The sequence below is a fragment of the Sinocyclocheilus anshuiensis genome, unplaced genomic scaffold (genome assembly GCF_001515605.1).
Source record: "Sinocyclocheilus anshuiensis isolate Anshui unplaced genomic scaffold, SAMN03320099.WGS_v1.1 scaffold245, whole genome shotgun sequence".
NCBI classification, from domain to species: Eukaryota; Metazoa; Chordata; class Actinopteri; order Cypriniformes; family Cyprinidae; genus Sinocyclocheilus; species Sinocyclocheilus anshuiensis.
Window position 1 is genome coordinate 964,472 of NW_015536478.1, and position 12,775 is coordinate 977,246.

The 12,775-nt window shown below is 36.1% G+C and overlaps 1 protein-coding gene across 2 annotated transcripts in view; it reads right to left on the reverse strand.

The window, feature by feature from the left end:
* The window catches only part of LOC107666228 (multivesicular body subunit 12B-like), a 29,376-nt gene that overhangs the window by 9,375 nt on the left and 7,226 nt on the right, over nt 1-12,775 (reverse strand). For both annotated transcript variants that reach the window (XM_016457483.1, XM_016457557.1), the window contains exons 2-5: nt 11,409-11,531; nt 5,091-5,198; nt 1,129-1,225; nt 600-729 (exon numbers count right to left, since the gene is read on the reverse strand). In XM_016457483.1, coding sequence (XP_016312969.1) covers nt 600-729; nt 1,129-1,225; nt 5,091-5,198; nt 11,409-11,531 — 458 coding nt within the window. The remainder of the gene's footprint in view (nt 1-599; nt 730-1,128; nt 1,226-5,090; nt 5,199-11,408; nt 11,532-12,775) is intronic.

Below are 12,775 nucleotides of genomic sequence, written 5' to 3' on the forward strand. Positions count from 1 at the left end.
ATATACAAATATTAATATAATAAATACGATATAAATGTTATGAATAATATTTATATTAGTATCTATTAAACATTATTATTATTTAAATATATAAATATTTTGAGATCATTCATGATGGAAAAAAAATATGAATGGAACTACATAAAATATATTGTTAAAAAAACACATTATATTTAACAAAAAGAAATCAATACTATATATATATATATAATTTACAAAGTTAGTTTAGAAATATTTGTATGCCAGAAGTAAAAAAAATAAATAAAAAAAATAATTTAATATAGTACATGTAATAAATATAACAGCAATATTTGTCTACACACACTTTAAAAGATTAAAATTCATGCAAAATGTGGTGACTTCTTTTGAAAACTTCACTGACTAAATATAAAGCTGTTAGGTAACACTGATGTTCCTAATGTTGTTTCATTTTATACTGTCAATAAAAATTATCCCAAATACAACTATTATTTGATATATTGCCTATGTCAGTGCCCACCTACAGAATACAATTAATTTTCTTACTGAATATTAACAAAATGTCCTTAAATATTGGTAGGACAGTCTTGTGTATAGAGACTTTGTGTGACGTAACTGACCCTATGAATGTATACTGTGGCGGCGCCTGTTTAGAGCGTCCTAAGATACGGATATCACAGATGGCAGCTTCAGTGGAGTCTCTCGGGATGAACTTAATACATAACCTCCTCTTCCTGAACGCCGGCTCCTCTGGAGAGAGAAAGAGAGGAACGGGGCATGTTGAAGAAAGTGAAAGGGAGATGGAGTTTACAATAGAAAGAGAAAAGAGACAGAACGAGGTCAGCGCTGGAATTAAAAGAGGATCATTTCACACAATCGATTAATTATTTAACACAAGATAGAAACTGAATCCACAAGCTTTTAAAACGCCACATATCAGGCTGCATGTGTAAAAGAAAATACATTAGTGGAAAACAAACTTCTTTTAATTCCAGTCTAGAGTGTCACTTATTTATTTAAGCTATAACAATGCATTTCAACTATGAAAAAAAAACTAATAAATATGGTTTTAAGGATGCAGCTGTAGTGTTTAGGGTGAAATAGCTGGAGAATGCAGCTGCAAATGAACGAGAGGGGATACATGCTTACGTGTGTCCACAGTTTCCTGAATGGGAATGAATCCCACAGGCAGCGTGTCCTTGATGTCGATGAGCTTCATGTCTACAAGCACATTTCCTAAATGACTCTGTGGAGAGATACAGGAAGCACATATAGGGAAATGTGAGCAGAAACATCTCTACTGGTGCCCTTGTTTGCATGCTTTAGGAATTAACATTATAACTATAAGCATAGTAATAATAAAAACAATGTCAGTCATGTTTTTTTGTACCAAAAATTTAGATTTTGCACAACCAATTTCCACCCTCTGTCTAACTCTTACAATAAAACAGGCTGTTTGTTACTTTCAAAACAGAATAGTTTACACTGAGGAAGAATTGCATAAACTATTTTCCTGTTTAACACTGGAAAGCAGCTTTGGCACAATCTGTATTGTATAAAGGTGACTACACTGTCATATGTCAGGGCAGTTCAAGGCACTAAATAGGTGTTGATGTGTCATGACTGATAGTCATACGTTCATTGTGGATGCATCACAATGCATCGATTTAACAAAACTTAATTGCATCAATTCTAACAGTCTTGTCTTTTTATTGCAAAGTATAATTTCAAAAATTCTTATTTATTTCTTTTGAGTTTGTACTGAATTGTATTACATGGCTTGCTTTATACTTGCCATGTAACATTATTCAGTACAGGATGTCCTGTGTTTTTTCCCAAAAGATTTGTTTTTTTGGGTCAAAATGATCTGCGGTATGACTTCATCAAGACTAAACTTTACAATAAACAACAGCTATTTAACCAATAAACATTAAAGCAGGAAAAAATAACACCATAAACATTGTTTTAAAGTTCTTTCCGCTTGAGGTTTGTCCTAGAAAGAAGAATGAGACTAAACACCACAGGGACGGCACAAGCAGAAACAGCTTTGTTTTCATGAACAAAAAGAAACTGTATATAAAAAATAAGTAGACGAGATCCTGTGACACATTCCAGAGAGCTCCTCAACTCCAGCAACACATTACATTATATAAACACTCCAGCATGAACATGTTCTGGATCTTTTAAACATCCATCCATTTTTTGGCCTTCAAACTGAAGTAACTCTTACTGATAGGGTAGGGTAGGGTAGGATAGGATAGGATAGGATATAGTGTTGGGCGATATGCTCAATTTTCATATCGTCCTATCGTCAGCCTGTGAGATCGCCGATACACGATATTATCGTGCTAATTTATGTAATTATTTACTTAGTTTCATTGCGAGAAAGTGAACCAACTCCAGCGTAAGGCTAAAAGCAGCCTAATGTTTTTAATATGACTGAATTTGTATTTAACATGATAACAAATTAATAGAAACATTGTAAGTTACTAATTATAATTCTTACATTTCCTCAGTTATTCAAAAAGCAGCTACAGAAAACGAGCAAAGAACATTACATTACCAAAGAACATCATCACAAGCTCAGTCTAGCGTGTTATGCACTTTAAAAACACTCCCGTTAAACTCAGTGAATCTACACTATGTGATGAATAAATCTCTTATACTTACATTGCACGTACATCTGCACTTTGTTGTTTATAATGAGAATTTGCGAGTCAGAATTCAGTCAGCGCGCGCGGAAACAACAGAACTCCGCTGTTTCAGTGATGACTCATCTGAACGCCTCTGATTGGCCATTGCATTCATAAGCTCAGCATAATCGTGTGTGATTGGTTAGAACACGCAATACTGTAAAAACGTGGAAAAAGAAATATAATGCAACAAATAAGCCCTTATATTAATTAGATAATATTACTAGCCTGATAATAATAATAATAATAATCGTCTTGCTAACGTCAAAGGCATCAGCCACAGGCGATATCTCTGTCTATCGTTGATACACGATACTATCGTCTATCGGCACAACCCTAATAGTATGTATACTGTAGAATAGGATAGGACAGGATACTGTAGGATAGGATAGGATGCTGTAGGATAGGATAGGATAGGATACTGTAGGATAGGATAGGATGCTGTAGGATAGGATAGGATACTGTAGGATAGGATAGGATGCTGTAGGATAGGATAGGATACTGGAGGATAGGATAGGATACTGTAGGATAGGATAGGATGCTGTAGGATAGGAATAGTATGTATACTGTAGAATAGGATAGGACAGGATACTGTAGGATAGGATAGGATGCTGTAGGATAGGATAGGATAGGATACTGTAGGATAGGATAGGATGCTGTAGGATAGGATAGGATACTGTAGGATAGGATAGGATAGGATAGGATAGGATAAGATGAGATAAAAAAACAAAAAAACAAGCAATAAATATTAAGGATGTAAATTTTAATTAAAATGTTTTTTTATATTAAGGAAATTATTAAGCATCCATCTAGAAGCATCACAGGAATGCTGTATTCATGAATCAGCATCTAGGACTAAAAATATCAATTTGTAAAATCAGGGCTCTAGACTGCGACCAAAATGGTCGCATTTGCGACACGAGCACGAGCGCGAAGGTGAGCCCAGCGGACGGAGCGCAACGGAGGATTCGGTTTTCAAGCTAAAGTAAAACACCGCTTAAACCAGAGAAGGTGAACATGTTGGCATTCTTGTGGGAAAAAAAACATTTAAAACCTGTCAGCAACAGCCAGTTTAGTTTGACTTTTCTTTTTGTTTTCATTTTAAAAAGCCTTTTATCTTTGCTGTTTACCTCACGGTACGCTATGGAGGCTTTCTTTCTTTATTATTATAATTTTTTTTTTAAATGTATTTGATTCCTCAGTGTTTGCTAAACATTCTGTAATTCATCAATACAGCACGTGGTGTAGCTATGCCATGCCTCATCTTATTCATTTTTGTTAATAAACATTATGTAAGCTAGTTTGTCATTGTAACCTACTGTTTTATTACTTTTGCGCTTTTTAATTAACAGTAACAATGAATCCATCTTTTGTTTTAGTCTTAAAAAGTGAAAGGTATAGATATAAGCAAAACAGACAATTATCTTTTTTTGTAAAACATGACAAGATCGCGAATTTGAAAGTGAAAGTGAAAGCGCACAAAGCCCGGGTTATAACACAGCAAATGAGGAACAAAATTTAAATCATAAATAATACTACTGATGAAAAAGAACAGGTTGAATGTTGAACACTTTCGTTACCATATAACTATAAACTATGATAATAGTTCATCAGCATGCATTAATCCCATGTTTTTTAATCCCAAAAAAACAACAACATTGTGACCAAATTATGTGCTCGTAGGGCTGTGACAGTATGGGATTTTTCTTACCGCGGTGAAGACGCAACAAATCACTGCGGTTTGGCGGTTAATCGCAACCCCCCTCCCCCTCCCGCCGCAGAAATATAATGATTTAAGAATGCATGCAGCTTGTAAATGAACATGGAAATGAATAATAATAAAGCAGTCTTCTTTATTATTAAAACAGCAAATTATGTGAACAATAATAAAATAAAATTACATTTATTTCAACTTTGTTTTTTCGATATCTTTTGAGTTTAATAGGAATTATGGAACAGTTTTTAATAATTTAACAGCAAATTATCATTAATATTATTTAACTTAATAAGGCTACATTTATAACAACATTTTTAAAAGTGGAACATAAAAGTGTTTGAATCTGATTTGGGTTTTTCAAAGTGCAACACAAGGGAACATCAGGAACATCATTGTTAAACTACTGGGCCGCTTAAGTGAATCGGCAAGTCCTGCTGCTTTATTTTTCGGTCTTCAAGTTTCTTGCCAGGAAAACCAACATGTTCACTTTGTCTGGTTTCAGCGAAGATCTTAACGGAGTGACAATGTTGCCTTCCGCACTGAATACACGCTCCGAGGGAGCGCTCGTAGCGCATATAGTCATGAAAGTTAGTCACAAAAGAGCGACCAGTGGGAAGAATGAGTCTAGAGCCCTGAAAATGTAACCATACTTCAAAGAAACCTCCTCAATTATCTGATTAAGAGCAGAAGAAATGACTCACATTCTCTTTGGAGAAAGCCCTGGTGAAGCACAGATAGCGGGTCACCTTGGATTTGAACAGGCCGTCTTTCCACAAGTCTGCATCAATCCCATCTGTGGTTTGTGCAACCTAAAAGGAATGAAAAGATTTGATAAGTATTATAAAAGTGTTTTTCCCCAATTTGCTGAAGGTCACTTGTTTGATTCTTTTGGTTTATCGGAGTAAAGAACGTCTTAAAGAAAAAAATAATAATTCGTACTGCATGACAATACTGCAATACTGCAGCCAATACATCACAAAACTTTCATTCACATTTATAATCATCAGAAAACGGACCTGATTTAGTCCAAAAAGTGTCCCTAATTAAGGATTCCAAAGTAGGCTGTATATTTATAATGTACTTCAATTAGCTTCTAAAGGGCTTCTGGGAAATTCCTACCCTCAACAGATCAAGCTCTCAGAATGGCTATTAAAACTTTTTGGAGAAGTTATGTCTCTAAAATCTGGTTAGCGCTAGCTGTACAGTGCAGTTCTCAGTCTGATGTCCATCTCAACAGCAGTCAACACGCATGATTAACAGCTTGAGCTGCCCACACAAACAGCCACCCATCAGTTGTGCCATGGCAACTGGCTTCCCACGAGCCGCTCGACAAACACTGAGCTGCTAGATTTGACACCAGTGTTAAAGAAAGACTGCCGTCTGAAATGACACAGCATTAGGTCTTAGGACTGGACATGAAAATGCACTCATTTGTACACCAATTTTTACCTTTATTTATATAGCACTTTATACAATAGATTGTGTCAAAGAAGCTTTACAGTGTTAAACAAGAAAATAATGTTTCAATAATGCAAACAAAATTCAATTCTGCTGTAAAGCAGCTCTAAAAAGAGGACAACAGCAAAGAGTCAATTTTTCAGTTAAAGTCAGTTCATTGTTGATCGCTGATTCAGTGATGTTATCATTCAGCTCAGTTCTCTTCCAACAGTGTCTGTGCAATCAAGTTGAAATATTGCCAAATATTAAGTGTCCTCAACTAAGCAAGCCAAAAGGTGACAGTGGCAAAGAACCCAAACTCCATCAGTGAAAAAAATGGAGAAGAAAAACTTTGGGAGAAACAGGCTCAGTCGGAGGGTCAGTCCTCCTCTGGACAGACGAAACAGCATGAAGATAAGAGTATAATATGAGATAAAATACAACAAGAGAATGCACAGAAAAGAAGTCTGGGGGATATACATTGGGATCCAAATGTTAAGACTTGAAATTTGGGATTTTTTTTTTCTTATTTAAACTGGAAAAGGAATTAGAAAGAAATTAATAAGGAATATTTCAGATTCTTCACTATTTCTAAGCGACTGAAATGTAAGGAAATTTGTGACCCTGATCATGTGAATTCATTTAGATGTTCTTGCTTTTGTTAAAGCTCAAGATGCTCTTTGAAAAATCTCAAATCATGCTGGAGAACATGATCGTCATGTTTTGTTCATCTAGCTTCAGTTCTGCTCCCATTAAAGCAAAACAGACACAATCCAAATACTGAGAAATGATCAAACTCAAGTCAATTTTGAATAAAAAAATTTCACTCACATTCTAATGCAGATAATAATTTGTAATGACAAAAATAATAAATTAACTTAATTTTAACTTTTAATTCAAATGATATAAAATAGATATATAAATAGATATATAAATACAAAAAAACATACAAAAAAATACAAAATGTGTATAGACCTCACTGAAAAGAGTCTTCAGACTCTCCGCCCATTACCCACTTGGCTTTGTGATACAAATTGCTGGCCTCATTTTTGAATGCATGAATGATGCATTTATATAGCGCTTTATTGTGTATTGCTGTACACCCAAAGTAGGGCTGTGCAAAAAATCGAATGCGATTTACTAATCACCAGAAGCGGCTTTACTGACGAGATTCGCATGAAAATTGCATTCGATTTTTTTGCCCAGCCCTAACCCAAAGCACTTTTACAATCATTTTTTCCAGGTCAGAGCACACAGCATCATGCAAAAGTAGTAAAAAAAAGGAGGAGACATAAATTCAAGGCCAGCGGGTAAGAGCTGGATTAAAGGTAAAGTCAAGGCTTGCTAAAACGGTCTCTGTATTTCCTGTTTGCCGTTTAATAAAATGGTAAAATTGCTTTTTCATTGACCTGCTCGGTTTGTTTGTTTGTGTGTGTTTAACGCTATTCCAGCTTCTGTGGCTATTTTCATGACGAGAAAGATTATGGCTGAATTATATCATGTTTTTATCATTTATTTTTGCTAAAAACTCCAAAACTGTATTTGGCTTAACTCTAAAAAAACGTTCTCAATGAGTTAAAACCAGCACAATCTAATAAAACATGCTTAATGGATAAAGGGATTCGGCAGAGAGAACATGCTGGAGGATCTTCCCCTAGTATTAAAGTGCCCCTATTATGAAATTTTTAAGGTTGCTAATATTGTTTCATGAGTCTCCTAAAACAGGTTTACATGCATGCAAGGTCAAAAAACACATTAGTTTTCTCAAAAAAAATTATTTAATTTTACCTCATTCTAAATGATTCGTAAACGACTCGTGCAAAGCAGTTCAAAGAATCAGTCTTTCTAAACCCCTACTTTCCGTGAGCCCTCACTGCTGTGATTGATCAGATGGTGCAGTCCTTTGTGATTGGTCCAGAGCCGTAGAGAGATTGATCTGGATTGGTCTACTGCGTACAGCGCGTGTCGGAAACGAAATGCCCATTGCCATGATGGAATGACAGCCCTGGAGACTTGTCAATACATAGAAAAGATGGTATCGATTGTACCTTACCAATTCGAGCCGGAGTCTGATGATGAAACAGTTGAAGCGGCTGATCGACAAGAGACTGATTCGCAAGCACGACTGGAGCAGGACGTTTCTAAATTATAAGATGTGATAAAACAAATGTACTCTCACAGCGTAGGATACAGCGTCTTCTCGACATGATGTTAACCACACGGAAATTTTACTGTTTGTGGGCGGGCAAGTTGGCGACGTAGAACGTGGACAGACATTATGCAAATGTGTTACTTTGTGATGTAGAGCCGTAACAGAATAAGATTCGAATTCCTGACGACTCGTTTAGGCGATTGCGCAACAGAATAAGATTCGAATTCCAGACGACTCGTTTAGGAGATTGCGAGCCGACTCTTTTTTTTGAAAGACAATAATTTTATTTATCGTGCACTGTCGGCTTCACAACTTTGCAGATAGTTTATGTTCACATACAGCTACATGACACTGCATGAAAGGTAATATTCGAAAAAGCATAATAGGAGCACTTTAAAAACTTGTGTGTCATCCTAGAATGACCAATTCTACAGCAGGTATAAACAATCTGGTCCCATTGGTTAGAAAATTGATAGAAAATTATTTTTCCAACACTGGGACTAATTTCATGGAGTTTATTCATTGTATATAGATCCCACTCTATTTGCCATTTGTTATTAACATAGGAACAAATTTTGACCTGCTCAGTATCAGCGGATTTCTCTGTAGATATAACCAGAAGTTACTAGCCATGATTTGGTTTAAATTCCAAATCCCAAGACAAAGCAATAATAATAATAATAATAATAACAATAATAATAATAATTATTATTATTACAACAACAACAACAACATGTATTATTATTAGGGATGTAACAATTAACCGCGAGCCGGTTGAAAATCGATTCAAATACGAGACGATTCAAATCGGTTGAGAAGCTAAACAAATCGCAATTCATTTAGGGGTAAGAGTTTATATGAATGTATGTCTGAGGGGAACTTACTGTCTTTATTTTGCACTTGTATCCAAAACGACTTACAAATGAGGACAATAGAAGCAATCAAAACCAGCAAAAGAGTAATTATATGCTATAAGTGCTATATTAGCATATTATTATTGTGTTATATTTCAATTTCACAAAGAAACGAGCAGCATTTTGTCCAAGCAATAATAGAAGGACACATTTAATTTATAATTTGTCTTAAATGTCATTTTGTAAAAAAAAAAAAAAATCGTGAATCGAATCGTGAGTTGAGTGAATCGTTACATCCCTAATTATTATTATTATTATTATTATTATTATTATTATTATACTTGGCTTTAATAATACTAATAATAGTTCTAGGGCTCTAAAATATTTTTCATTCTGGTATAAACTCTTTTTGGTTTAAAATTTTACTCTATTTTTTATTACATTTAGCTAATTAATGGTGTTTTCAAAACCAAGTATAATAATAATAATAATAATAATAATCCCAAATTGGCTTTAAATGCATCATTAATTGACTAAATTAATCATTAGTGATGCACAGGCCTAGAACCCTCATAACATTCATAATATTAGTACCAACGTATAATATAATTGGATGATTATTGAAACAATTTTTGCCTATCTTTTAAGGCATTTCACTGTAAACAGACAAACCCACATTCACTTAAATCAATTAAAAGTCAACTTGGAAGGATATTTGATAAGGGATGAGTCAATAAAGTCAGTGAAGAGCTCAGACTTTAGAGGTTGTCCAAGGGTCAAACCTCGGAATTCTGTAGTTTGATACTGAACAGACAGAAAGAAGCTCACTGTTAGTGCTGGAAACAACAGATTACTCTCTCCCTCTGATGCTTTGCGTGCAGAGTGACTACAGTGTTTCTGTGATTTGAGAAGACGTTTGGGGGTGGAATGAGTGCTATCAACAGACCACGCTTTCACACACTCTCGCAATCCACACAGGAAGCATTGTTAAGCTCTGTGCTGGAGTGACGACAATGACTGGGACGGCCAAAAGAAACACAACAACCCCACTGCCTCTTCTGCTGCCAAAGTACATCCAGATCATGTGTGCGTTCCTTCCAAAAAACGGTGCAAAAATGCTTTAATGGCACAAAACGTCAGCAGCTGGGCCTGTGATCAGAAGTGTACTTTCTAGGGTGTGAAGTGACGTTCGCGTCGGGTTATTAATGAGGTGCATCATTAATCACGAAGCTATGCTGTGGCCTTTTCCCAAAAGGTTTTGGGAAAACAGTCTCAGGGAGATCTTACAAAATAAAACAGATGTTACAATAGAGCACAACACTGATACTGTACACAAACACTTTCTTAAAGATGTCTCCTTCGTCCCCTTGACATTTCTGGTGGTTTGATTACGTAGATCTCGTCTGCAGAGCTGTGCATTTAAAAAAGTCAGGTGCTGGGAAAACAAGCACCCCACATACAGATCGAGTTTCTCCTGTGAACGCCTTTGAACTGAGGCCACCGTGATCAGGGGTTTTCTACAACTGAGATCAACATGGTTTGTGAGCAGATCTACTCTTTGGTTGATACCAACTCTAAAACCCCAGTGGAATACCTCCAACATCGTTCTTGTATTACATTTCAACAATTCCACAAGGCCTGCCATGTTACAGCACTCAAATAAGTCTGTTTTATCCATCAGCGCAGACCAATTGCCTCATGAGATTGAAATATGACAGACATATTAACTGTTTTGTACATTGCTGGAATGACAGTGTTTGAAAACCTACTGAGCTGCCTATCGAGTCAGCATTTTAGGGTGGTCATACACTGATTCTGTACACATTGGGTTATTTTGCTGGTAAACTGTGTATATAGTTTGAAAATGAAGTCAGCAAGATTTTTGTCAAAAATACAGTAGAATTGTGAAATCAAATAACTATTTATACTGTAATACACTTTTAAATATAATTTATTTCTATGATGCAAAGCTGAATTTACAGCATCACTTCTCCTGAAATCCTTCAGAAATCATTCTAATATGCTAATTTGCTGCTCAAGAAACCTTTCTTATTAGTATCAATGTTGAAAACAGTTGTGCAGCTTCATACTTTTGTGGAAACCATGCTACATTTTTTTTCAGGATTTTTTGATTAATAAAAAGTTCAAAAGAACAGTATTTATTTAAACGTGTAACATTATACAAGATGTTACGGTCACTTTTGAAAAATATAGTGCATCTTAAGTCTTAATTTCTTACAAAAGAATAAATCTTACTGATCCCATACTTTTCCTCATTTGGATAAAAGCATCTGCTAAATGCAAAATATTAACATTAGCATCATAATGGCCCTGAAAAACTCATGTTTATCTATGACAAAAACGCATTCTAGGTGGGCAGCTCGCTAGGTTTTTAAACACTGCCATAGCTTCTCATGTAGAAACAGCATACTAGGGACTAACCCAAACCCTAAAGGAACTAGAAGAACTTCCTAACAGATGTCGTTTCTTGACAAATGCTTTGGAGGAACAAAGAGTTTTACTTTCTAAAGCACTTTCTACATTATCTGTATGAGTGTACTGTATCGGACACTCACCACATCATAGCCGGTGGGAGCTCTGTTTCTCGAGGCCACAACCCCTACGCCAGTGATCGGGTCCATGGGCATCTCTGGCAGGGCGTCTGAAAGTTCCCGCACCTCAGGCATCATGGAGGAATTCTGAGGAGACAGGAGCATTAAAACGTTTACACGATAAACAACAAACCACTTGACAGAACATGTCGGATCCGTGTTTGTTTTGTCTACAAAAGCAGATGAATTTATTCTTTGTTAGACTCCGCCTCCCTTGGTTACGGTTGACAACTCAGAACATCCCATAGGAATGAACTGGGGATTTCCATATTTCTGTAAAATTAACTCAAAGTGCCATTTTTATCTGTCATTATACCTTACAGCAATTGTTCAATTATACCTGCAATGTGATAAATTGCAGTGACTGAAAAAGAGACAGGTCTCACTTGAAAGCAGTTACAAGTGAAAACATTACTATTTGTGAACCCTTTAGTCGCTATTGACATGCAATCAATACAAAAATGTAAAGCTGCTATTATTAAATTAACTTTACTCTACATTGGAATAAATGTAGGTGTTTTCACTGATGTTTGTTTGTGACAAACCACAGCATGAACTCAACATTTATTTAAAGCAGTGGTCCTCAACCCGCGGCCCGTCACGAATTCAAATGCGGCCCACCATGCTGAACACAATGAAAAAAATAACTTTCAGTTTTACAATTCATTTTAGTTTTTACATTAATTTAAAAATGTACTAAACAAATATAAGCTATAATGTTTTTGTTATGTAAAATAATTTTGTTTTTCATATATTATTTTCAGACATGAGCAGATCTGTAATTGCGTAATTAACGTTACGCATTTAACGAACACTTACAAGCGCGCACGTGGGCAGAATTAAATTCAAATAGTCATCAGCAGCCATTAGTTCTGTAAAATTGAGCATCAACTCACCGATGTCTTCACAGACATTTTCAACATCTCGCGAAGCCAGGCTGTTGTCCCCACATGCTTCAAAGCTACCACCATCATTCCAGTGCCAAAGAAGTCGTCTCCATCCTGCTTCAATGACTACCGTCCAGTTGCACTTACCCCCATCCTCATGAAGTGCTTTGAACGGCTAGTCATGCACCATATCAAGTCTGCCCTCCCACCCTCCCTGGACCCCTTCCAGTTTGCATATCGGTCCAACCGCTCGACCGATGACGCCATCGCCACTACCCACCACTCAGCACTCACACACCTGGACAAAAAAGACTCTCCTGCGTTTCCTCCGTTTTATGTTGAGAGGTCACTGGCGAATACACTCTGGGATGTCCGTTGGAAAACTCCCGTGTGCTCGGTTAAAAACGCGTTGCACGTCCGGCTTACAAATGTCGATTAAAGAGT